Source organism: Lipophrys pholis (genome assembly GCF_963383615.2).
Source record: "Lipophrys pholis genome assembly, chromosome: 1".
In the NCBI taxonomy this organism is placed as follows: domain Eukaryota; kingdom Metazoa; phylum Chordata; class Actinopteri; order Blenniiformes; family Blenniidae; genus Lipophrys; species Lipophrys pholis.
The window spans coordinates 26,917,273-26,943,891 of record NC_137635.1 but is presented as its reverse complement, the minus strand read 5'-3'; the positions used below and the strand labels follow the sequence as shown (position 1 = coordinate 26,943,891).

At 44.1% G+C, this 26,619-nt stretch overlaps 1 protein-coding gene across 1 annotated transcript in view; it reads right to left on the bottom strand.

Moving 5' to 3' along the window:
• Nucleotides 1-845: 845 nt before the first annotated feature.
• cacnb2b (calcium channel, voltage-dependent, beta 2b) overlaps nt 846-26,619 on the bottom strand; it is a gene marked incomplete at both ends in the record, with an annotated part of 57,601 nt that continues 31,827 nt past the window's right edge. The window contains 11 exons of the mRNA XM_080462660.1: nt 846-1,511; nt 1,990-2,163; nt 5,701-5,796; nt 6,985-7,136; nt 10,340-10,449; nt 12,011-12,069; nt 12,164-12,244; nt 12,621-12,646; nt 14,433-14,494; nt 18,343-18,482; nt 18,742-18,864. Of these exons, the coding sequence (XP_080318786.1) occupies nt 846-1,511; nt 1,990-2,163; nt 5,701-5,796; nt 6,985-7,136; nt 10,340-10,449; nt 12,011-12,069; nt 12,164-12,244; nt 12,621-12,646; nt 14,433-14,494; nt 18,343-18,482; nt 18,742-18,864 (1,689 nt within the window). The remainder of the gene's footprint in view (nt 1,512-1,989; nt 2,164-5,700; nt 5,797-6,984; nt 7,137-10,339; nt 10,450-12,010; nt 12,070-12,163; nt 12,245-12,620; nt 12,647-14,432; nt 14,495-18,342; nt 18,483-18,741; nt 18,865-26,619) is intronic.

The following is a 26,619-nucleotide window of genomic DNA, read 5'->3' as shown; positions in this document are numbered from 1 at the left end:
TAATGATGTTCATCTGAAAGAACTTCAGCAGTTGTGGATCAGTTTGTGTTTCCGTAGGCTACCATTAGAATCAGCTGTAGAACTGTGTTCCGCCGTTCTACACCTCCACTCTTCTCAGAGTTATTTGATGGCTCCTTACAGGTGGCAAGTAATGCATCGCCCACAGTTCCCACTATATGTTGAAGAATTTCATTCAGACATATCCAGGTATAAAGTGTGGAACAGGTTAGAAATTCACAATGTAATGCTGAAACTTTCTCACTGCAGTCAAGCAAGATGAAATAGTGTCTATTGCCCGATACCTTGAGATATACTATTACCATGTGTTTTATTCTGGAGATATTTCTAATGTCATGTTTACTTTAATAAGCTTGATTGGAATAGTTAATCCTCTGTTTGGAATGTGTGATGGTTGTGCTTTCACAAGATGAACCGCCGATAGATTTACCCTGTAATCATTCATTGGTATCATATTAATGCTGAATAATCAGCTGATTGGGAAATACATTGCGTATATGTTATGCATGAAAAATATATTTTTAGGCATTGTACTGGAACTATGCATAAACATTTGAATATAAAAGTGGCTAGTTGATTTTAGGATTTACCAGCCACAGTGGCAGGTGGAGCAAAAACTTCATTTCTATCCCTGACGAGAGAGAGAGAGAGAGAGAGAGAGAGAGAGAGAGAGAGAGAGAGAGAGAGAGAGAGAGAGAGAGAGAGAGAGAGAGGTGTGTGTCAGGGGGTGAAAATGAAAGTCGCTGCAGGAGGAACACTTCTGATGCACATTGTCCCTTTAGTATTTTAGAAACTGAGCAGCATAAACCCCAAAGTACAAACAATAGTCAGGAGTGGATATAAGAATTTCTGTGCCATTGTCGAGCATCTCTGTCCCTCTCCTTGTGTTTGTCCCTGTCTCTCTCTCTGTCTCTCTCCCTGTCCCTGTCCCTGTCTCTGCCCTGGTAGTGGTGGTATCTGGGATGATGGTGTCCAGGAAAGTGATCAGTCTGAGACGGGGTGTGCTGGTGACGCCTGTGCTGCCGGTTACGCCTGTTGTGCTCCTGCTCATAATCGTCTCCCATGTGCATCTGGCCACGATGGGACTGGTGATGATGTTGGTTGCTGTTGTGATGGTGGTGGTGGTGTTTGGTGCCTTGGTGGATGTGGTGGCGGTCCTCCTCATCTTCCTCGGCCTTGGTCCCACTCTCATCGGTCCGGTGCCTCCGGGGAGCCCTCTGACTCCTGATTGGCTGCATGTCCTTGTTGCCAGGGGTATCGCTGTGCTGCTGAGCTAGGCTGTGGTGGTCCTGACGGTGATGGTGGTGGTGGTGATGGTGGTGAGTGTGCTGCGGTCTCTTTGTTTCAGGCCTCAGGAGCCACTCTTCCTCCTCTCCGTGGCCCTCCACAGGCCTGCGCTCTTGAGCTTGGGCTGAAGGATCCTCATGGTGGAGGTGGTCCTCACGGGAGCTTTTCCTCTTGGCAGCGGCTGACTTCTTGTTTTTCTGTTCATCCTGGAAAAAACCCCAACAAAAAACAGATTTATCCCTTGTTAAGATGTTTTTCCTCTTCTTTAAGACACTTTGAATACAGTTTAATGTACTTGTACAACATTTGGAAACATATGGAGTTTGTCCATTCCAGATCACCTTGGGCTGTAAATGGCTCCTAAACTGACATGAATGTGACTGCTGAGAAATGGAGCAGGTCTCTGTTAATGGTGCCAAATAAAATTCGAGTCTCACTCACCAGAAGTAGGCCTAGTTCATTTCTTCAACTTTCCAGTGAAGAATGATGAGAACACATGAAATGAAAATGTTAGATGGCATAATGGAAGGAAAAAATAGTGCCGCACATTCTGTAAATCCTCTAAAAACTAAACCAGAATCCTGAACACGTCACAGTCGACACACAGGATGTGATAAGAAGACATCAGATGAGGTGAGATGAGAGGATGATGCAGAGGGAATTTTCTCTGTGTGCTTGAAGTACCGGCACTACGGAGGGGCTGGTGGGCATGGTGTTCTCCGCCAGCTGGGCCACCACAGCATTGGCAGGCTCCATCTCTGGAGGGTGGGTGGCTCTCCAGTACGACTCCAGGTAATCAGCAATGTGCTCACAAGCATCCGTCAGCTGGTTCTCATCTAAGATGACGTCAAACATTTCCTGGAAAAACATGGGTAAAGGAGTCAAAATCCAGTGATTAGAAACAAATCAGACGCGCGCTGAAGGTTTTACTCAGAGTCAGACCAGGTCACCAGTGGATGAGGACATTTATAAATGAAGATGTAAGAAAATATTAAAGATGAAACAAGTTTTTTAGATTTATTTACCAACATATGTCAGATTTTTTTTCTCACTTTTAAACGTGAATGCTGTGTTTGAGGCTTCACAACACATATTGTATATTAGAGAGCAAAACTACACGAACTTCAAAAAGAACTGATCAAAACATTAAACTTACTCATAAATTTATATTATCGAGAAAACATTAAAGAAATATAATTGGTAATGCAGACAAAAGAATAATAAAGCAAGACCTTTATAATGTTCCTTCAGAAATGATCAACAAATGTTATTTAGTACCTGTGGATCAGTATTTGGTACATTTTGTTTTGAAATTACAAAAACAATGTCAATTTTGACAAAATGCTTCTCACTTACAAAGAAGTTAACCACCAAAGTCACTCACTCTTAATGCACCAGCAATTTTAAAAAGTATTGGGTTTCACCGGCAAACAAAACAAAATGTTTTGTTTGCCGGTGAAACAGTTTCAAGGAATACACAGTGGAGATACATTTAAATTAAAGCTGCCAGCAGCGTCGAACGGTCCTGGCACACACACACACATTGGAACATGATGCATGTCAGAGTGCCTTGGAAATGTGGGTTAACTATCACATCACTGTAGTTTCTGGACTCTCAGTCATACTTTATTTCCTAGTTTGGCTGGTCCTGCTACGTATAGTCAGGAGCAACTTATATATCAACATAAACAACACCGCTGGTATTATGGTGAGCACCTGTGGTGCACCATTAAAGCACCACAGCGCTTTAATCTCTTTTCCACCGAGATGTTCGAGTATGAAACCAACTTCATCAGTCAGCCGTTAGCATAGCAACCTGCAACGGCATCAATCAGCTGTTAGCTTAACAGTCAATCAGCTGTTAGCACTGAGGTGCGCTGCCCACCCCCACCCCCGCTCCTTGGCCTGGGGAGCACACGTCTGACCCTGTACACTGTACAGAGTGGACACAATGCGGGGACAGACGCAGTACGTCTAGCTCACGCGGGCCAGAACCGGGCGCGGACGTAGGCGCAGCAACCGGCCGGCCGGCTCAGCCCAGCTGATCGAGCCCGGGCTTGATCGGCGTCCGCTGCGGCACCCAACAGAGATATCAATGAGTTGGTTAGCTTAGCAACCTCACGTTTGGCATCCCCACAGGATGAAGTGTTGCAGAGAAAAAGCATAAAAGTGTGAAGACGGTAAGAACTGGTCATGAGAAATCCCACTTCACAGTGGTGCTGGAATGTTGGACACAATGGACACAACTTGCCACACTTGGTTCCGAAAAGTTGGTTCATTTCTAAAGAAAGACAATCTTCATGTAACGGGGTGGCTTTAAAGGTGCAGTTACATTGATCTAAAAGACTTTTTATGTAACTGTGATGTTTAAATGTATTCTGTTTCTTTTTAGTGGCAGTCATCACAACACGAAGAACACTGCTGGTGTGAACATAAATTAAACAAGTTGAAGGTACGTCATATAGGTTAGTTCTTTTAAAAAGATGGATTTCTGATAGTCTGAACATTACTTAACACCTGTTTGTTTTATAGGACTGTCACTGTTTTCCCACCTCATGAGTTAATTTTAGGGTCTTTTTATTGACCCGTTTTCTTGTTTTGATTTCTTCTGGGGTTTTATTATAACAGGGTAAGTGTAATATATAATGGGCATTGTGCAGTCCGAGTAATAGCTGTCCAGGAGTTGTGGACGTTTATTTAGTGACCGTTTGGTGTGTTATTTTATCATTGGTGATTTTTAAACATGTGCAGTGATCTTTTATCTGACTGGAGTGTGTTGGGTCCCATTATTGTTTTATTCCATGGTCTCCCTATTAGTCTATTTTAACAGAAGGTACATTTTCAATTTTGCATGTTTTGCACCCATTGGTCAGCTACTGTGAAGCCCTCGCCCATCTATTGTTCCCCTTTTACTGTTTGGATTTTATCTTCTTTTATTGTAATAAACTTTTATATTTTTGGGAACTGTCCCCCTCCTGTCCTGGTCATTCTGGACACGAACCTGCCTGTGTGGTTGAACTAGAGTGAGAAGCACTTTGGCGCAGTGGTTAGTGCTCTCACCTCACAGCAAGAACGACGTGGGTTCAAATCCATGTTCTCCGTGTGTCCGGGTACTCCGGTTTCCTCCCACACGGGGGGTCCCCGCTACACTACATTCATTTGTCATGACATACCACACCCAGCCTCATGCAAATCCTCCAGACTGACCTCATCAACCAAGGAAGACCTGTTTCCCCAGGACAAGACCTAAGAAGCGACAGCTCACAGAACCTCTTAGGGGGCTTTTCCACCGGAAAAGAACCAGGTTCTAGTTCTGGTCCAGGGCCAGACTTGGCACCAGTTCTTTGTCTTTCCACCACCAAAGCCCCAGCCTATCAGGGGCTAAACGGGTGCGAAGCTGGCCCCACATCGTTGCTGGGCCAGAGCGGGGCCAGAGTGGAGCCTGGCACGTCATCAGGTGGGGGCGGAGTTATCACTGGAGGTATCACTACCTACGAGGCGGAAGAGACGCTGAACCAGCTTTCTGAAATCTACAACGACCACGGAGCCCCGGAATGGTTATAGAGAAAATAATAATAACTCATGGGGACGATATAATAAGTTGCTCTCTCAAGTTAATAATGCAAGGGAACGAGATAATTTAATCCACGATGGCAGAGCCGGTGACTCTCGATCTGTTGGTGTAGAGCTCCTGCGCTGCCCTGTCAGCTGCGTCGGATATATAATTTAGAAGCAGTTTGGGGTTTTTCCACACTTTTCATGGTAACATGATTGTACCTAACTTCACTTCCAGGTCTTGTTTTGCGTTCTGACCGCAGGCTGAGGTCTGCATGAGGCTGCATTGCACTCCGCTATGAGACGCTCCTATTTTCTACCCACAGAACTTCTTTATAATGAAGCCAGACTTGTGGTTCATCAGCAAAATAAAACACTAACTACATACTACTCTAAATGAAAGCTTGGATTTTTTAGCCATAAGATGAGCCTTTTAATGGCTTCATGTGAAAGAGAACTCTTGTCGATCAGCGTGTGTTTCAGTAGGTTGCCATTGGATACGGCTGTAGAGCAGCATTCTATCATTCTACACCTCCATTCCTCCATGTTGAAGCGTGAAGAGCTGATTGCACAAACTGAAATGTTGTGCTGCAATGCACCATGGGAGCTTGGGTTGGTAGGGCTTTAAATGCCATGATTGGGAGTTATATTAGGCTGGTATTGTTGTTAGGGATTGTGTTATGTTGTTGTTTAGTTGGTCTAGTTTAGTTTAGTGTAGTAATTGTAAGTTTACCACCAGGAGTGAAGAGGGTTGTGTGTTATGATGAGTGCCCAAAGTGTTTCCTTTATCAGCTCAATACTGGCTGATTGACAACCCTACAGTCACATGGTGGCACTTACCGGAGGACACTGGGCAAGTTTGTCTGCTGCCACCATCTGAACATTGAGATGTTTGGTCTGAGACTTCCCTCTCGTCTTGATCAGCCTCGTCAACACCTACACAAACAGTGTGTTAGTAATCGCCAGGCAGAGAGAAGAAGAAGGTGAACAAGAAGTTGAGAGCAGATCTGCAGTGTGTTTCATATTCAGTATCAGGTCTGAACACTCAATAAGGTTAAGATTTCCCCAAGGAAGAATGTTAAATTTGTATCGGCTCTACGCCCCTTCTTCCAGCTCAGAGTCTCAGGTTCTGCATCTGATCCCAGCTAAAAGGGTGAAGTCAGGTTCACCTGAACAGGTGAGGAGTCCATCACAGGACAGACACACATTTACAGTCACCTACTGACCTCAGACACAGGTTTCTCTACTAAGGGAGGGAATGCACTAACTCACACCACGTGAGAACATGTAAACTCCACACAGAAAGAACCAGATCTGAAACCACATAATCTTTTTGCTATGAGTGCAAACCACTGCACCACAGAGTGGCCTCATTACTCAACTTCTATCACAATTGTACTGTGTCTATTCCCAATGGCTCGTGTTCTTTAACTCATACATAAATAAAGATAAAGAAAACTGAAGCTTATCATAAGTCTAGTTTTGGCGGCACAGTGGCACAGTGGTTAGCGCTCCTGCCTTACCGTGAGAAGGTTCAGTCTCACACTTGCCAGGGCATTTCTGTGTGGAGTTGTCCCTGTGTGTATGGGTTTCCACCACACACACAATACAAAAACAGGCATGTGAGGTGAATCAGTAACCCTGAATCACCTCAAAGTGTGCATGTGAGTGTGTGTGTTTGTCTGTCACTGTGTGTTTGTCCAGTGATAGGCGGGCGACCTGTCCAGGCGAGTGGCTACAGCACCCCTGTACAAGATTAAGTGGTACACTGTTGTTGTAGTTTTTGTTTTCTTAATATTTATAATATAGAAAAGGTCAAAGAACACATAACACAATCACAATTAAATGTATATTGAAAAATTGTGTGAATTGTTTTTAATGGGGAGCTGTGACTTTGCAGCATGCTGTACACACTCAAAACAAATCAAAGAAAAAAATATGTTGATCAGGTGGAGAAAAAGTAACAACAGCTCTGCTCCAGACACGAAGGCAGAGGTACTGCAGGCTGATTTCTAATTGTGGTTTTCAATTACAGTTTTGGTATTTCATAGGGATCACTCCTTAACAAACTTTTGGGATGATGTACTTTATTCTGACCGCACTGCTTTCTATAATGGAGCTTACTTTGGGTGAGGATATTTTGACATAGACGAGGATTGGAGCCAGGGAGGTCTTGGCAACCTGCAGAGGGTGGTTGACTGTGTCTGCATCTAAAATGATTAGCTGCAGGCTGCGGGCCAGTTCAAAGATACGCTCCACCTCCCCCTGGATCTGGGCTGCAAAGGCAAACAACACAAGATGTTTACAACTCAAGCACTGTCTACATTACAACCATGCACTGAAAACACCTGTCTTTTTACAATTTCATTTTTGAAAAGCCCTGAGCTGCATTTCACCTCTGTAGCAGGTGCTTTTGTAAATAGACTTCCTTTTCATAGTGCTTTTCAACTGCATGAGCAGTCCCAAAGCGCTATGCATCACTAATCTCATTCACACATTCACACACCAGTGGAGGCTGACGCCATGCAAGGTGCTGTCAATCTTTTTGGAGCAATTTGGGGTTCAGTGTCTTGCTCAAGTACACCAGCATGTGGAAAGGGGGAGATGGGAATCAAACCTGCAACCATCCGATTGAGAGATGACTGCTCTACAAACCGAGCCATGCGGCCTCATACAACCACACACAGAAAGGAGTCAGTGCCTTTTCTCTGCTTTTTTTTGGATGGATGGATGGATGGATGGATGGATGGACGGACGGACGGACGGACGGATAGATGGATGGGATGGGATGGGATTGAATGCTATTAGGGGTGAATCTCAAGTATAAAACCATTAATATGGACTATAAAGGTTTGCGGTTACACTCGGTGTGGACGAAATGGGGCCTTAATGGGTAAAACTGCACCTGTAGACAGTCGGTGATGCAGTGTGTGACTCCCTCAATGTCCTCATTGTGCGGCTTCTGCATGACTCTCCAGTCCAAACTCAAAACAGTCCCTCAGAGCCTCTTATGCTTCAGGAGATCGTTTCCTGAAGGAGCAGGTGGTTGTGGGTTGACTCCTGATTCTAGGAGTGTACTGGGGGTGGAGAAAGACCAGGTCTGACTTCCACAGTGGGGGAAGGGCACGGCTGTGTATGCTTCCTTACAGTTTGAATAGAGGAGATCAACTGTCCTTTTCAGTCTGGTGGGACAGCACACAAACTGATAAAAGCCCTTTTAGTGTTCCTATTTCGCATTACACTAACCATGCAGTGCATGTGTTCACAGTTGACTGCTTTATTCCAGGTCCGCAAATTAACAACCACAAATGCCCTAATACTTCCAGGGTAACCACAACATGACCTGTAAAAGACCGGGAGTAACATACACTGCAGTCCTGCAGTGTATTGTCCATTGAAACATGATTAAAGTCCCGAGGAGTGGGGATGAAGGCCTCAGGGGGCTGCATCTGCACCCTGGACACCATGGAGTGGATGACATCACACGCAGAGTCCACATGTGCTCACAGAGGAATTCTCTGGGTATGTAGAGTTGTTGGAGTCTCACCGCTAACAGTTCAGTGTCCCAAAAACAGATCGTCTCCTTCACAGTAACATGCACTGGGTTGCACCATCTGTTGTGGACATACAGTGCATACAGTCCCCCTCCTCTCCTAATGCTGCTTCGTTTACAGTGCCGGTCTGATTTCACTAGATGGAATCCAGCTCCACATTAGGACTGGTCATGCTGCTGTACAGTCATAACTTGGTGAGAGTCCATGGGTTTCTCTCAGTCAGCTCGTTGGTCTTGTTTCGTAGGGAAATCCAAATTCCAATTTGTTGTTGTTGTGCCTGCCTCAAAGAGCCAAGGCGCAAAGATTACTATTCCTAGGGTCGCGTTTATTTTTCTGCTTCTTCTTATTCTTCTTTTCCTGCTGCAGAACGTTTGCTCGTCACTAGTCCCGCACCGTTGGGAGCACGTACAAAAAGCTCATAAAAACGTGCGGAAAATTCGAGAATGGTGTGCTATGACTTTTATAAGCGGTACGGCTAAGCGTTTCCGAAAAAAAAATTGCCAAAAACTGCGAATAATTTTCCATTCAAAGCGGATGGGAGCCGAGGGAAAAGCCGACAAAAATCTGTATGTATGAACAGTCCTGCAGAAAAAGCTTTTTTTTTGGCAGCTGGCTGACGTCACTGCCGAATTTTCTTCTTGTTCTTATGGGTTCAAAAAGGGAGTATTCCACGCTCACTTTTCAACCCACCCTTGGGTTAGGGTTACGGTACCACTCCTAGCTGATAATGGCTTGCTTTGCTTTATCTAAACACCACCCATGCACGCCCACTATAGTAGATAGTAGGGGGTATCGGTCGGTGGCGGGAGGCACGCGCAAAAAGTTTCTTTTATTAGTGAAGACACTACTGCGACCACCAAATAAGATCATTTTTATGACCTCCACCTCTGCCATGACTAGTTCGCTCTCCGTAAAATTCATTTTCCTCGTCTTTCTGTCAGGATTTAGCGTCAAATGCCATCGACCAGCAGGCTGATTGAGATGCAAAAATATTGATGACGCACTTTGCATTGACAATATATGTTAAAAAAGAAAGTGGGTGTGTTGAGGAGCGGGATCTGAACTGTGCAACCTTCCAGGTGGACTGTGATCAACAAAAAGAAAGTGCATGCAGATGTGCATACACACGGTTTAACAGATCTGATTTTTGGGGGGGCACATGCCATTTTCAGCTTTTTGGCTGGGTTTTTAGTAGGAATCCTACACAATGTTTTAAAGATGAGGCCCCAGGACAACATTGATATGGGGGAGAGGATCAGTGTTTTTTTGTGACCCTTTTAAGGCGTCGATGGTCCACACAGAACTGCCAGTCCCTGCTTTTCTTTTGGCAGGCAACAATAAATTCATGGTGACACAGTTGGACATAGGATCAGAAGCAGGTACAGGAATGAGGAAATGGCGAGAAAGAAACCGGAAGGTGGAATATTTATAATGAAATAAAAAATCCCTATCAGAGCTTTCAGTCATACATACCGGCAGTATCTGGGAGGAGACAGCATGAAAAAGACAAGATAAAGACAAATAAATGTCATTCCCCTTTGTCACAAACCTGTCCTAATGTATAAAAAAATTAATAAAAAACTTCTGTCACTAGTGCCAGTGACAGCATATATCCACTGAATGTATTAAGATAACAAAGTGTAGATTAGTGAGTAAGTGATGCTGATTTGTGCGGCTTTGTTGGTTCACGACAGTGAAATACTCTAGTGTTACAGATATATGACAATTTAATAATATCAATATTAATAATAACAATACTTTCCCAGAAAGTCCCTAAAGAGAACTCTGGTCCGCATCGAACGGGGGAATGTGAACGCACTCTAAGATTCACCTGTATGTAGCATGAATGCTTTGACTATGAACTAAAGCGGCTCTACTTCTTAGTCCTGGGTTAATCTAAAGCAAAAGAAAAAGAAAAAAAGCACCTAAATTGGAGCGGGTGTTGGAGCGGTCCATTAAGGCCTTCTTTCCAGGGTTGTTGAGAATGGAGCGTTTCGCCAGAGAGATGTCCGCGGTGATCCGGGTGATAGTAATTCTGGATGAAAAGCAAAATGATTATTGCATGTTCATGATTGTAAACATGTTTTATTAGTAGTTGTTGTTAATTCAATTTCATATTCTGTTCTGGGCCCATTACTGTTTTTATTGTATTTATTGCCTCTGGGTCAGTTAATTAGCAGTTTTAGTGGGATTTCTTACCATCTGTATGGGGATGACATTCAGTTATTTTATTCTTTTAATCCCAAAGAGATCTCTAGATATATATATATATATATATATATATATATATAGATATATATATATATATATATATATATCTTTCCATTTTAAGTGACTGTTTGCAGGCCATTAAAATTTGGACGACTGATAATTACCTTCAGCTAAATGCCAGCAAAACAGAGGCTCTTATACTTGCCCCCCAAAGATGGACACCCCCCATTAAGCAGCATTTTGGGCCATTAAATGATGATATCAAACCCTGCCTCCGTAACCTGGGTGTGTCTTTAGACCAGCTTCTGTCACTAGACCACCATGTCAGCCTGGTGACACCTTCCTGCTTTTTCCACCTGCGTAACATCGCTAAACTAAAAGGAAAGGTGTCCAAGGTGGAGCTGGAGAGGATTTTACTGTTTTTATCTCTTCTCCTTTAGACTATTGTAACGCCCCTTTTACCTGTTCAACCCAGTCATCTTTAAACCGCCTTCAAACAGTCCGAAATGCAGCTGCTCGTCTTTTAACAGGAACAACCCGGAGAGCCCACAATACCCCTGTCCTCTTCTCCCTTCACATTCCTCCATCCTCTCCTCCCTTCACATCCCTCCATCCTCTCCTCCCTTCACATCCGTCCATCCTCTCCCCCCTTCACATCCGTCCATCCTCTTCTCCCTTCACTGGCTCCCGATCACGTTCCCTGTTTGTTTTAAAATACTAGTGCTAACTTTTAAAGCATTACATGGCCAAACACCATTTTCTGGCCAACAAATGCTTGTTACGGTTCCACACACCAAGCTCAGAACCCGTGGTGACTGGGCATTTGAAGCTCTGGAACCAAAGCTGAGGAACGCTCTTCCCCTTCAGCTGAGATGTGTTGACTCCTGTGGTGTTTTTATGAAGCAGTTAAAGACATTTTTATTCAGGCAGGCCTTTGACTTGTAGCTGCTCAATTTTACTTTTCTGTAACTATGAATGTTTTTCTTTTTTCTTGCTTCTCCACTTTTAATGATATTATCTCTGTTTTGTTTAACTTTAATTTTTAATTATATTATTTAATTGTTTCTGTTTTTAGTGCTGTTAAGCACCTTGTGACTCATGCCTGGGAAAGGTGCTATATAAATAAAATTCTATTCTATATTCTGCGTCATCTACTCGACAGGGCAATACCCATCAAAGAACCCAAAGAAATACTATAATTGAATCTAGCCTTTTTTTTTAACTCTCCACCTGAAACAAAAGTTGATTTAAATATAAAATTATACATAAACAGACCAAATAAAAATGACTAGCTGGCTTAAAACAACAGATACAACGAAACATACGTCACAGAAACAAAGAAGAAGGAAAACATATCTGCAGAATATGTCTGTGACGGAACTTACCTGCCTTCAAATCGATGTTTTAAAAAGTCAAATAGTGCTTTTTGCATCATATCTGTAACCTGGAATTAAAAAGAGAGATTCAAATTGAAGATCCTGATACAAGTTTAAATCGTAGTTAAAGACCTTTAACACGTTAAAGGAAGTCTGGCTCACCTCTAAGCCCTTTAGTGAGGGTCCCATTAGAACTACAGGACGCATAGTCGGCACCACATCATACATGGATACCTGCTCACCCTACAGCCATCCACAAACAGAAACAGAAATATCCGTTAACGTTCAATACAACAGTCATTCTAACATGATCTCTTCAGTTAACAGTAAATTATTTGGTATGTGTGTTTTGAAACACTTTAAACATTTAAGTAGTTTAATCAGATAATGGAAGGCCCACAGAGGTACACAGATTTCCTGTTATGGACAAACTCCAGGCAGCTCATGTCTCTGGTTCTGTGAATGTTAATTGATGTGCAATACATGTGAACTGTGGCCCATACCAAGGTCCACAACCTTTATTAACAAAAGACTCCTATTTGTGAATATACCATAAATTAAATTTCAAGTTTAGTTTTCATCAGCAGTAACGTGTGTCTGTGCATGTCCTGTCACTTACCGGTTTCTTCTTCACCTGCTGATTGGCTGATCAAACAGGACGATAGAAGCACAGAATCTCATATTGACTCAGCAGTCATCATATGTAAATCAAAAATACACATATTAGACAAAATAATGACCATATGCCTCAATGTCAACTCGATATCAACTTGATATCAACAATCAATATGCATATCACAACAGAATGAACTGCAACACATTATATCGTTCCATTGTGCTTTCAGCTCAACAAATCTATGAAAAAAAAAAAAAAAAGGTTTTACTGCCCTAGACTGTGTTGACAATGGTTCATAGTTCACATAATGTCAGAATTCTTTATTTCATTATTATTAAAATCAATTATTAAATTAAACCTGGTGACAACAGGACAGAAGTCAAAAGAACAAACATCAAAGTAAATGACAAAAACTAAAAAGTCGACAAACTGACAAACACCTAAAGTGCAACCGAGTTCTGTTTTTTTAAAACTGGGTCCGGGAAGAGAAAGAGCACTGTTAATTGGAGGTCCAAAGACAATCTCTCAAGAATTTTGAAAAAATAGACCATAAATGGTGCATAATCCATTGTGGACTACAAAATACAATATTGTGATGATACTGAACAAACCAAAGATCAAATAATATATTATGGAAGAAACATACTTATTTAAAAGTAACTGAACCAATTCATATACAGTACATGTATATAACATATACAAAGTTGTATACAAAATACATACAAAATAAAATTTAACTCCAGGGGCAACATACAGTCCAGTTTCATCTTGCGCTCGCTGGATTGGTAAAATATTGCTATAATAACCTTTGACTTTACATTTAAAGTTTTGCTTTGTTGTGGCACACAGTGTACGCGATGAAACTGTCCATGATTTTGTAAGACACACAATTACTCCTGGAAATGATGACAACCTCAACATAAAGTCAATTTTAATAAAACATTCTGCTGCAAAATACAGTAAAATGTAAAAAAAAAAACTCCTATAAATCCTATATAAGCACCTTGCTGGTGGTTTGTGGGGCCGGATTGAAACCTTTTGCAGCCGGTTTTGGCCCTTGGGCCTGATGTTTGCCTCACGGTGTAAAGTGAAACTTAGAGGAGTCACAGCACAGCACCTTGCTGCAGGAGAGGCTGTCGCTCATTAGTGTGTTAACAGTTAAAACTTCTCCGTGCACGACGATGTGTCTGCTCTTACCGGGTCCCTTAGTCCGAGGTTCTACTATACACATATTTTAGAGGCTTTGAGCAGCTGTGTGCTATTTTTTCGCCTGTCTTCTTCAAAAATTGACCATCCGAATGACGTCTGGAGGCTCACTACCTTAAACTGTGCACTGAAATGGAGCTGCCACTACTTAAACTGGCTTTAGCGACAAAAATACTGCCTGCGCGTCCCCGCCCCCCTATCGTTGGACGAGCTCCAGTACCCAACCCAGTGACTGTGGGACCCTGCTGTGACGGTGGACACTTGCAGCAGTGGTGTATTTGTGTCAAATAAAGAAAGAAAAAAAAGAAATTTGAAGGAGCTGTGGCGTGGATTTACTATTACGACTAAATGAATGTAGAGGAAACTCTATATATATATATATATATATATATATAATTCTTAACATGTTTAACTGTTGTGCGCCTACTACGTCCCACTCAGTTTTTGATGAGGCTCTGACCCGGGCAGTGACCAGTCAAGCTGTTATAATTTGGTCCTTCACCTACAAGGTAAAACTGTTGACTTGAGTCATTCAAGTCACCTGCCTATGGTCATTGTTTTGGCTGATACATGGAGGTACATTTCACACAGTTTTATTCTCATACTGACCTTGTGATGGAGGAGTATATTTCTTTGAGTTCATATCTTGAGTTGCTTGAGATGCTGCTTTGCTGAAAGATTAGAAAAAGTTCAGTTTTCATGTTTCATCTCCTCCTCTGATGTTATTCCACTCCCAACTTCATCGGGCCAGATTAAAACAGATCATCGTCCCAGTTTTGTACAACATGTTATGCTCAGTGACTATATATATATATATATATATATATATATATATACTTGCAGTGCATCTATTTGGATCCCAAAATAAAAAAATCCCTTCAAGTGATTCAGCCACCATAGATACATTGCAAAATCCTCCCAAATGGTTCTGTCACATGAAGTTACAGTGTGAGAAGAAGCTGAATGACAGAAAACCCTGTGGGCCATTAGATGGTATCATTGCGATTCGGGAGAATTGTTTGCACAGGTCAATCCCTCATGTGAGAACAGTCAACACCAGTTATGCGTCAAAATAAAGGCAAGAGAAGAGTAAATTGTCTATATTGAACTGAAACTGTAGTAAAGTGTAGCCCAGGCTCTAAAACAGCACATAATAATTATACCCTAAAACAATGCATTAGGGAAGCAATCAAACTCTTAAAACATTAGATTTTATTTTGAAGTAAATAACCACTGGGGGGGGGGGGGGGGGGGGTGATAAAGCAAAGCAAACCTGAAAATCACACAGGGTTACTCCCCAGGGGTCCCTGACCTGGAATCTGGTCTTATCTCACATGCTGATCAGCTAAGCTAACTAGCATAGCAATAGCATTAAAAAACCATACCTAGGATACTGTGTGTGTGTGTGCGTGTGTGTGTGTGTGTGTGTGTGTGTGTGTGTGTGTGTGTGTGTGTGTGTGTGTGTGTGTGTGTGTGTGAGCACTGGCTGGTAAACCATGACATCTCATATCCACTTTATCAAAGGAGCAGTGTGTGTTACCAGGCAGATTAGGTGCAGCAGTGTCTGTTGCCATGGAGACGGTGCATGTGACACTGGCTCAGCACCCGTCACTGAGTTACAGAGGCTGGCTAACATACAGTCACCAAATGTGATGCGCACCTCCCGAACAACTGATTATAGTTCGAGAACTGTGACACTTGGTTGAAAAATGTCTTCACCGTTACCGTCAGAAGAAGTTGAAGGACTTATAGTGAGCTTCTCATGTTTTAAAAATGTTCAGTCTCCCCGTGAGGACTTGAGACAAATGTCTCAAATTTTGGGTTTGAGTGAGAAAATGTCTCACCAAAATACATTGGAGTGGATGGGAGGAAATGGTGCTCTTGCTGCAATTATGTCTTTTTTGAGAAAACTTTATTTCCCAGACAAAAGTTTTTTGGGGGAAAATCGACAGCTTCTCCCACTCTAATGAAAATCTCCCCACTCTAACTTTTCCAATACACACCCATGTTAAACTCAAAAAACGGCTGAAAACTTTATAGATAGATAGATAGATAGATAGATAGATAGATAGATAGATAGATAGATAGATAGATAGATAGATAGATAGATAGATAGATAGATAGATAGATAGATAGATAGATAGATAGATAGATAGATAGATAGATAGATAGATAGCCTTTATTGTCATTATACGACATTGCACAATGAAATTTGGAGGTTCTCCTATATTCAGTGCAGGATCACAACCCACATAAAAACTTAAAATGGGTTTAAAATCTTTCACATATTAAAAAGTATTTCACAGTGTATATAATCACACAGTGAGAAGTAGCAGCAGTGATAGAATGTGTATTGCACGTCAGTTATTTCCATGCGAGAGTTCAGGGTGGTGCTGGCTCTGGGGAAAAAGCTGTTTCTCAGTCTGTTTGTCCTCGTGTGTAAACATCTGTAGCACCTGCCAGAGGGCAACAGTTCAAACAGCTGAGAACCGGGGTGTGAGCTGTCCTTGATGATGCTGCGAGCTCTGCCGAGGCACCGGGAGGAGGAAGTGTCCATTATGGAGGGGACAGGACAGCCAACGATCCTTTGTGCTGCTTCATCCGTCCTCTGAAGTCTGGCTCTGTCCGCCTCAGTGCAGCTCCCGTACCAGGGGGGTACACAGTACGTCAGCAGGCTCTCTATGGTTCAGCGGTAGAAGGCCAGCAGCAGCTTTGGGTCCAGGTTGGTCCTTCTGAGAACTCTCAGGAAGTATAAACACTTCTGAGCCTTCTTTATGACAGCTGTGGTGTTGTGTGTCCAGGAGAGGTCATCGGAGATCTGGACTCCCAGGAACCTGAACATGTGAACTCTCTCCACACACTCGGCATTGATGTAGAGGGGGAGCGGCTCGGTTCTGTTCCTCCTGAAGTCCACGATGATCTCCTTGGTTTTGGCTGCGTTCAGTGTCAGGTTGTTGTCCTCTGCACCTCCTTTCTGTAGGCTGACTCGTCTCCTTTTGAGCTCAGTCCGACCACGGTGGTGTCGTCAGCCAATTGCACTATGATGTTGTTTTTGTGGCCTGGACTGCAGTCGTAGGTGTAGAGGCAGTACAGGAGGGGGTTCAGCACACAGCCCTGTGGGGACTCGGTGCTCAGTGTACAGGTGGGGGAGAGGTGGGGGCCAAGTCTCACAGTCTGCGGTCTGTTGGTCAGAAAGTCTTTCATTCAGGAGCAGGTGAGAGGGGGGAGGCCCAGGGTGACCAGTTTGGTGATGAGGATGTCCGGGATGATGGGTTTGAATGCTGAGGTGTAATCCACAAAGAGCATCCTGGCATAGCTCTGCGGTTGTTCTGGATGTGTGAGCACAGTGTGCAGAGCTATAGCGATGGCGTCCTCTGAAACTGATGGGGGTCGAGTGTGGGGTGGAGACCGTCCTTGATGTGTTTAAGAACCAGCCTTTCGAAGCACTTCATTATTATGGGTGTAAGGGCAACAGTGGGTAGTCATTTAAGCTGGATGTGGGTGACTTTTTTGGTACCGGGATTATTGTGGCGGATTTCAGGCCAAACTTGAAGGCTCACAGATTAAAATTGGGCGGAGATGTGAAAAATATGTTTTCACTTCTGAATAGAGGATAAGAGCAGCAACTTTTTAACATTCAAATCAAGTCTCGAGCTGAAAATATGGCGATGTAATCTGGCATCAGAAAAGCATGATTTTTTTTTTTTGTTCCTATCCGCTCTGAATGGGACATTTTCCCCACCTTTTTACGTTTCTTTTCGGAAACCGTTAGCTGTGGCACTTTTAAAAGTCATAGCACACTATTCAAATTTTGGGGTGCTTTTTGTGTACCTGCTCCAAAAGGTGCAGGACGAGTTACGCGCCGAAAAAACTGTGCCAGAAAAATGTTTGAAAAATTGTTTGCATCCTAGGAATAGTAATCTTAGTGCCTCGCCTCTTAAAGAGGCAGGCACTATGAATTAATTAATTACAAAGCTGCTAAATATCTAAATAATTGTTTTAATGATGTTGCATGTCATGAAGACCCTGGAGCGGCACTTTACACCCCAGGTTCAACTTGTCCATGACCCCTTCTAGTTCCCCCTCCATCCATCCATCCATCCATCCATCCATCCATCCATCCATCCATCCATCCATCCATCCATCCATCCATCCATCCATCCATCTTCATCAACTCCCACCACTTGTTTATTTGAGGAAATGAGCCAGTGTTGTGTGGTTGTTTGTGCATGTTGTGACATCTGCTGGTTGTCATGGTCAGTGCTCAGTTTCATACCTTCTTAACTATGTGTTAGATATTGCATATCATAAACAAAAGTATGTCCATTCATTCATCTATCAAAGTAACTTGAAGTGAAAAATTATTAAATGTGATTAAAATGGGAGTCATTGCAATTAATCAATATTTAATCATGAAGCCCCTATTTGATAAGATAGATTTTGGGGGATGAAGTCCCATCACTAATAAAAAATTAACTGAAGAACAATCTTTTGCACTCAAAATAAAACTTGCTCGTACTTGGCTAAGGCCTTGGCAGCTTTCCTGGCTTGGACTTCTCTCCTGATGAGAATGGTTTCCAGATTGACTGGACTGGGGACGAAGCCCACCACACCATCCTCCTTCACCGGCCGTCCAATCCACCACTCATTGTTAAACTTCTGGTCATTGAGAAGGACAAGAAAGAAAAATTTAGTTTCAAAATGTTGAAATTGCATCTCGTAAATGAAATCAAGCACATGGTCTTCTCTTTTGTGTCTTTCTTCTTTGTGCTGCTGTATATCCATTGGCACAGTACTTCAACTCTGCTTAGCAACTGAAAAGAGGTGTCAGATTACTGCCCACCGCTACAACTGAGTCCTTATAACAACCAATCTTGGTTGGAACATTGATTGAATGGAGCATTTGTGTGTTTCAAACCTCTTTGACATGTATGAAGTCTCTGGTTTCGAAGGTGACGGCCTGGCCTGGAACGGGAACGTTGTCGTCGTCTGCTGGTGTGTAAGAGAAGTTGCAGCGTACAGCAAAGGCCACAGGCTTGTACTGGGAACACAAGAGAGGTGTTCAATGTGAAACAATCGGCCTGAAATATTCAACAGATTGTGTGAAAATGGGCAGTTTTTATGTCAAGTCCAATGTACAATGTGATTTCCGATGTCTCAAAACATTTGCATTCCTTCTGGTTCCTTCAGCCATATGGCTCCTTTACTCTGGAATCAACTAGCAGCCTCGGTCCGAAGGGCCCACACCATTAGTTTATTTAAGAGGAGACTAAAAACCTTCCTCTTTGATAAAGCTTCTCATTAGGAATAAAATAGGAGCACCAAGTTGATCTGCTCTAGGCCTAGACTGCTGAGGGGATTTCCTCTCTCCCGTTAAAGGGAGTGTTAAGAATTCTCCAAGTTATAGTGGAGTGTGGCTTCCTGCTTTTATTCTGAAGTGGGCGCTTTTATTGTTAAAGGCCGAGTGGGCACTTCCTTCCTTCTATGCATGTTCGGAGGCACTGACGATAAAATGCAAAACCGTAAACTCACCATGGCAAACTCTTATTAGTAAAATACAGAAAACTGTATGCAGAATACTCCACCGTTCATAAGATTCCTCACTAAAGGACTGAAATCCTCTCTGATGTCTCGTGTGCTCTCTGACCGGAGCCCTGTAGTGGTCAGTTAGGCAAATTAATCAGCAACAGAGGTCGTATTCCTCAACAGGGAGGAACTCTACATTTGGAGCTTCTGTTTCTTGTCTTTCTTTCTTTCTCTCTGTGTAACAACATTACTGGAGCCACCAGATACTGCCGCCGTCTGTTTTTCTCCCTGACAGGAGGGGAGCAGGATCCAGGGGATCAGACCCAAGACTCCCAGAGTGGAGTTACCACGGTCCTACTACCCGACCCCACCACAGCACCGGGACCCCACCGCAACGGCACGGCCCTTAAACTCCAGACTGAGATTGGTTCATCATCAGACCAACGCTCATCATAGACTTTTCTTAGTATTTGTACTTCTCTGGCCTGTCTGCCACTCTCTCTCTCTCCCTCTTCTATTCCTCTCTCTCCCTGTCCTATCCCATGTACTTCTCCCACCAACCGGTCAAGGCGGATGGCTGCCCTTCCAGAGTCTAGGGTCCGCCCCACGCTTTCTTCCTGAAGAGGGACTTCTTATGAACTGTTCTTCCTGCGAGGGAGTTTTTCCTGGTTTCCACTGTTGCTTGTTCCATCTGCTGCTCTGGAAGGTTTAGTTGGGTTCTGTTGTTCTCGATCATTGTAAGAGGCTCTGAGATGTTTGTTGATGGGATTTAGAGCTTTAAAATAAAATTGAATTGAATTGAATTGAAAATTGAATTGGTTTTGTTATAAGCTCGGAGATGCTTCTGTTATTGTGCTGAAGGCATTTTCAATAACTGGTTACTGACCATTTCTATTTGTGGATTATATTACAGGATATTTTCAGTTTTGTTCCTTCTGGGATCTTCAGTCTTTCCTTAATCTCTTCTGTCGTTTTGTTGTTGTTGATTTTTTTTAATAACTTTATTTATAATTTTCCACAGTAGGAAGAACAATGACATCATTTGATAAATATTTCTTACGAAAGTTGTAACCCCTCCCCTCCCATCCAGGTGGCATCCCCACAAACACATCCACTTAAACATTCGATTGCAACGTCAAACAGGAAGGGCGACAGACAGCAACCCTGTCTTTTACCTCTGTGGAGCGAAAAGTATTCTGAGATCAGGCCATTTGTCCTGACTGCAGCCATAGGTGTTGAATATAGGACTTTGATCCACCTCCAGTGGGCCCCATTTTAAAAAATTTTAAGGTTGCAAAAAGATAGGTCCATTCGATTCTATCGAATGCCTTTTCCGCGTCAAGGCTTAAAATAACTTCAGGATGCACGGTTGAATGGGGGGAAAATAACACATTAAATAATCTTCTCATATTAAAAAATGATTGCCGTCCGGGAATGAAGCACGTTTGGTCCTCATTAATAATTGTGGGAATTATATGGTCTAATCGCTGTACAAGGGTTTTAGTTAAAATTTTATAATCACAGCACAGAAGGCTTATTGGCCTGTATGAGCGACACTGTACAGGATCTTTATCTTCTTTTAGTAAGACTGACATCGTGGCCTGGGTAAGCGTTTGTGGTAATTTTCCATTGATCAAAGACTCATCATAAACAGATTTAAGGATAAGCGCAAGTTTTGAGGAGAATTCCTTGTAAAACTCTATGGGGAATCCGTCCGGACCTGGCGCCCTTCCTGTCCGACATGACCCGATGGCGTTCACTATTTCCTCAAGCATGCGACAATGGCTGCTCCAGAAGTGACTGAGCATCTGGAGAAAGCTTTGGAATATCGAGCGAATCAAGAAACGAGTGGATCTCTGACGAGCTACTATCTACCTCCGATTGATATAGAGTAGAATAATATTGTTTAAACTGGTCCTTAATAACTCGGGGGCTGTGAGATATCGAGTCAGCATTTTGTATTAATTCCTGGGATCATTTGTTCAGCTGACTATTTAAGGTGAAGCGCAAGGAGCCTCCCTGCTTTATCTCCATGCTCATAGTATACCTGTTTGACTTTGAAAATATTTTTTTCAGCTTTCCATGTCATAAGTGTATTAAATTCAGTTTTCAACAATAATCTTTCCTTAAAAAGATCTGGCGTAGGTAAAAGAGCAAAACGTCTATCAATATCTGCGATTTTGTCTGCCAGCTTTTTAAGCTGTCTGGAATGCTCTTATCCCTCTGTGCCAGATAGGAGATAACTTGGCCCCTAATGTAAGCTTTCATAGATTCCCACAAAACTCCCCTTGATACATCCTGAGTGTCATTGATTTCCAAAAAGAAGTCAGTCTGATTACTGAGAAATGCTCTAAAATGCTTCCTTAAAAGTAATTGGGGGTCTCGTCGCCAAGTTCATTGGGGCGCTCCATTGGCTGGAAAAATGAGCTCCATCTGCACTGGGCTGTGATCTGATAATACTGTACTGTGATATTTGCTGTCGGAAATTAAAGGTAGTAGTTGGTTATCAACAATAAAATAATCAATCCTGGAGTAGCTGTGATGCACGGAGGAGAAGAAGGAGAATTGCTTCGTAGTTGGATTTTTTATCCGGCAGGGGTCTGATAAACCACAAGAGCGAAGGAAGGAATTAATATCCACTGCAGCTGACGAGAGAGTGTTATTTGGCCTTACACTTAACCTGTCTAGTTGGGCATGAAGGACGCAGTTAAAGTCCCCACCTTGTAGGAATTAAGGTCCGAAAGAGTTGAAAAAAATTCTGAAAGAATTGTGCATTATCCCAATTTGGCCCATATATGTTAGCTAGATCATTTTTTTCCTTATATTTAGTTTTCTTTCTTTTAACCAACATGGGAATATATTTGGTGTAACTTTCCGACATGTTTAATAACTTCCTCCACCGACATTTCCAACTCCATTCGACAACATATTAATTCTGTGCTTGTGGAGGTTCAAAGCTTCGTTCACTCCGTGCAGAATAATGTCTCATGTGAATACTGGCGTCAGTGCATGATGTCAGTCATAGTATTAATAGGTCAGATACTTTTCTTGATATTAAGATAAATATTTAAAAGTGGTTCCCGTACAACATCAAAATATATTTAACACCTTTAAATATTTTTATACTCTTGGAATATAGCGGGAACAGATTCATAGAATTAAATGTTAACTGTTGTGACATTATTATATGAGCACACATCATAGTTCCTTGGTTCTGTGTTTTCAACAATTAGGTTAAGAATTATTTCAGTTAAAACACGAACGTTGCGATTTGCAATAAATGCACTTGAGTATGTAGTGTAAATGACAGTATTTTGGGGTTCCTTCACCCAGATAAAAGTGTTCTTTCTCTTGCCCTTTACACCCACTGTGATAGGAACTCGTGCTCCTGACTTTACTTCATTTGCAGAGGAGATACTTTGACCGTTGACAAATCAGATTATTCTCATTAAGCAGTGGATTTGTTTGTGATTTTGTTCATCTTTTTTCCAGTGAAGTGAACATTACTGTTGACATGTACTCAGTGTGACAGTTTGGCAGTAAGACGATCAGACTAAGGCCCTGTCCACATGAGCCCAAACGATATTTTTCCTCCCCGTCCTTCAAAAAAAAAATCAAATCCTCCACTCATCACTATGAACACGGCTCAAAATAATGTAGTACATATGCCAAGCCTTTAGGTGGCCCTGTAATGCTGCCACAAAAATACACCAAAAATAGAGAAGACACAGAAAATCACATGCTCATCCTCGTATTTGAGAAATACAATATACAATATATAATATAAACCAACTCGCATCAGTAACTTCTGCAGCACGACCTGGAGCATGTCGTCTGCCATTGTTGTTGTTAAGTGACCTTGCGGGGTTATCGGGTCGAGAGATGGAGCAATGATATTGTGGTTTTCCACAAATGTGCATCTTGTCTGTCCACACCTGAAAGCTGAGGTGTGGACACCTGTACCAAACTGTAGATTTTGCCACTCCTAATAATAGAGCAATTTCACAGATGTTTTTTTTTGTGCTCGTAGTTTAAGGATGGCCGACCTCGGAACTAACTCTCTCGCGTCCACTCTCTCGCAGTGGACGTGATCACCGGGGACGCTGCAGCAAAGAGGACCCCCGGTGCACCTGCTCTTCCGGTGGCCGGCGGTGACCCCCTGGCTACTCGCTCAATCATCCCGGCGTCATCCGCATCGGCCCCCAGTGGAGTCACCCGGGGTCCGGTTCAAACGTCGGGTCCACGAATTCCTTCCCGGACATCAACATCCCGGCGGCGACTCCTAAAGGAAGCAGTCCTTAGTCTCTCGGCGAACCCCCACCCTGACGGTATGAGAGACCCTGGCAGCGGCCCTGCAACTACGTCACCGCAGCGAGTGCCGTGCCTTCAGGTGGACCATCCCGGCCCTCGGGTGGACCGGCGGCGCTCTCCCTTAAAGCTGCAACGTTCTCCAGCGGGCCGGCGGATTTCTCCAGTGGAGCATCGGCACTTTCCAGTGAGGACTCGTCGTTCTGCAGTGAGGAATCTGTGCTCTCCGGTGGAGTGGCGCTCTCTGGTGAGGAATCGTCGCTCTCTGGTGAGGAAACTGTGCTCTCCGGTAGAGTGGCGCTCTCTGGTGGAGTGGCGCTCTCTGGAGTGGCGCTCTCTGGTGAGGAATCGTCGCTCTGCGGTGAGGAATCATCGCTCTCTGGTGAGGAATCTGTCCCCTTCCTTTGGAGTGGAGCTCTCTGGTGAGGAATCGTCGCTCTCCGGTGGAGTGGTGCTCTCTGGTGAGGAATCTGCGCTCTCCGGTGGAGTGGCGGCGCCATCTGTTAGAGCAGCTGCACTCCCCGGTGGACCGGCGGAGCACACCCCCTCGTCCACTCTTCTCACCGACCCCACTGATAGTGGGTGATTCCATAATGAGGAACATACGTTTTTTTTAACTCGATCACTCACTGTTTTCCAGGAGCCACAATTTTAACTCCATCCATCCATCCATTTTCTTCCGCTTATCCGGGGCCGGGTCGCGGGGGCAGCAGTCTAAGCAAGGAAGCCCAGACTTCCCTCGCCCCAGACACGTCATCCAGCTCTTCCGGTGGGACCCCAAGGCGTTCCCAGGCCAGCTGAAAGACATAGTCTCTCCAACGTGTCCTAGGTCTGCCCCGAGGCCTCCTACCGGAGGGACATGCCCGGAACACCTCCCGAGGTAGGCGTCCGGGGGGCATCCGAAACAGATGCCCGAGCCACCTCAGCTGGCTCCTCTCGATGCGGAGGAGCAGCGGCTCTACTCCGAGCTCCTCCCTGGTGACTGAGCTCCTCACCCTATCTCTAAGGGTGCGCCCAGCCACCCGACGGAGGAAACTCATTTCAGCCGCTTGTATCCGGGTACTCGTTCTTTCGGTCATGACCCAAAGCTCATGACCATAGGTGAGGGTAGGAACGAAGATCGACTGGTAAATCGAGAGCCTCGCCTTTTGGCTTAGCTCCTTCTTCACCACGACGGACCGATACAGCGACCGCATAACTGCAGACGCTGCACCGATCCGCCTGTCGATCTCACGCTCCATCTTCCCCCCACACGTGAACAAGACCCCGAGATACTTGAACTCCTCCACTTGGGACAAGGGCTCTCCACCGACCTGAAGGGGGCAAGCCACCTTTTTCCGGTTGAGAACCATGGCCTCGGATTTAGAGGTGCTGATCCTCATCCCAGTTGCGTCACACTCGGCTGCGAACCGCGCCAGTGCACGCTGAAGGTCCAGGTTTGATGAAGCCACCAGGACCGGGCTGCGGCCCGCCTGGCCTGCCGGTACCCGTCAGCTGCCTCAGGAGTCCTATGAGCTAACAGCGCCCGATAGGACTCCTTCTTCAGCTTGACGACATCCCTTACTTCCGGTGTCCACCACCGGGTTCGGGGGTTGCCGCCACGACAGGCACCAGAGACCCTGCGACCACAGCTCCGAGTAGCAGCTTCAACAATGGAGGTGGAGAACATAGTCCACTCGGACTCAATGTCTCCAACCTCCCCCGGAATCCGTGAGAAGCTCTCCCGGAGGCGGGAGTTGAAGACTGCGCGGACAGAGGGCTCGGCCAGGCGTTCCCAACAGACCCTCGTGACACGTTTGGGCCTGCCGAGTCTGTCCGGCTTTCACCCCGTCCAGCGCATCCAACTCACCACCAGGTGGTGATCAGTTGATAGCTCTGCCCCTCTTGTCACCCGAGTGTCCAAGACACGTTGCCGGAGATCAGATGACACGACCACAAAGTCTATCATCGACCTCCAGCCTAGGGTGTCCTGGTGCCAAGTGCACTTATGGACACCCCTGTGCTCGAACATGGTGTTCGTTATGGCCAAACTGTGACTAGCACAGAAGTCCAATAACAGAACACCGCTCGGGTTCAGATGGGGGAGGCCGTTCCTCCCAATCACCCCTTTCCAGGTCTCACTGTCGTTGCCCACGTGGGCATTGAAATCCCCCAATAGAACAACGGAGTCCCCAGTTGGAGAACAATTTTAACTATTTTAGATAAACTCCCAGAACTGCTGGAAAATTTCCCACCCTCTGTGAAACGTGTCATCCTCCATGTTGGAACCACACGTCATTAAAAAGATTTTAATCAACTGTTCTCTTTTTTAAAAAACTGTGGCCTGTCCATTTTTCTCAGCGGCCCAATCCCCACTTTCGGCCATGGAGATGAGTTTTTATTAGAATCGATAGCTTAGAGAGGAATCAGTCTGGTTTAAGGATGAACCATAGTACCCAGACAGCCCTAGTAAAGATTGTTAATGACATCAGGGGTAACATGGACGTTAAAAAGCTTTCCGTCCAGCTGCTACTAGATCTTAGCGCTGCCTTTGATACAGTAGATCACCACATTTTGTTAAATAGACTTCAAACACTGGTAGGACTCTCCAGCACTGTTCTTAACTGGTTCACCTCCTATTTCTCAGATCATAGATTTTATGGAAGTATGGATACTTGCTCCTCAAGAACCCATAAAATCAAGTGTGCAGTTCCCCAAGGTTCAAGTTCGGGAACACTTTCTAATCTTTATATGTTGCCGCTTGGGGATGTCCTCAGGAGACATGGCTCAGCTTTCACAGCTATGCTGATGACACACAGCTGTACATTACTGTGTCTCCTGATGACACAGGGCCATTAGACGCCCTTTTTAATTGTATTTTAGATGTAAAATCATTGATGGCAGACAACTTCCTCCCGTTTAACAAGGACAAAACGGAAGTTTTAGTTATCGGTCCTGAAGGCCAGAGAGAGAGGCTTTTATC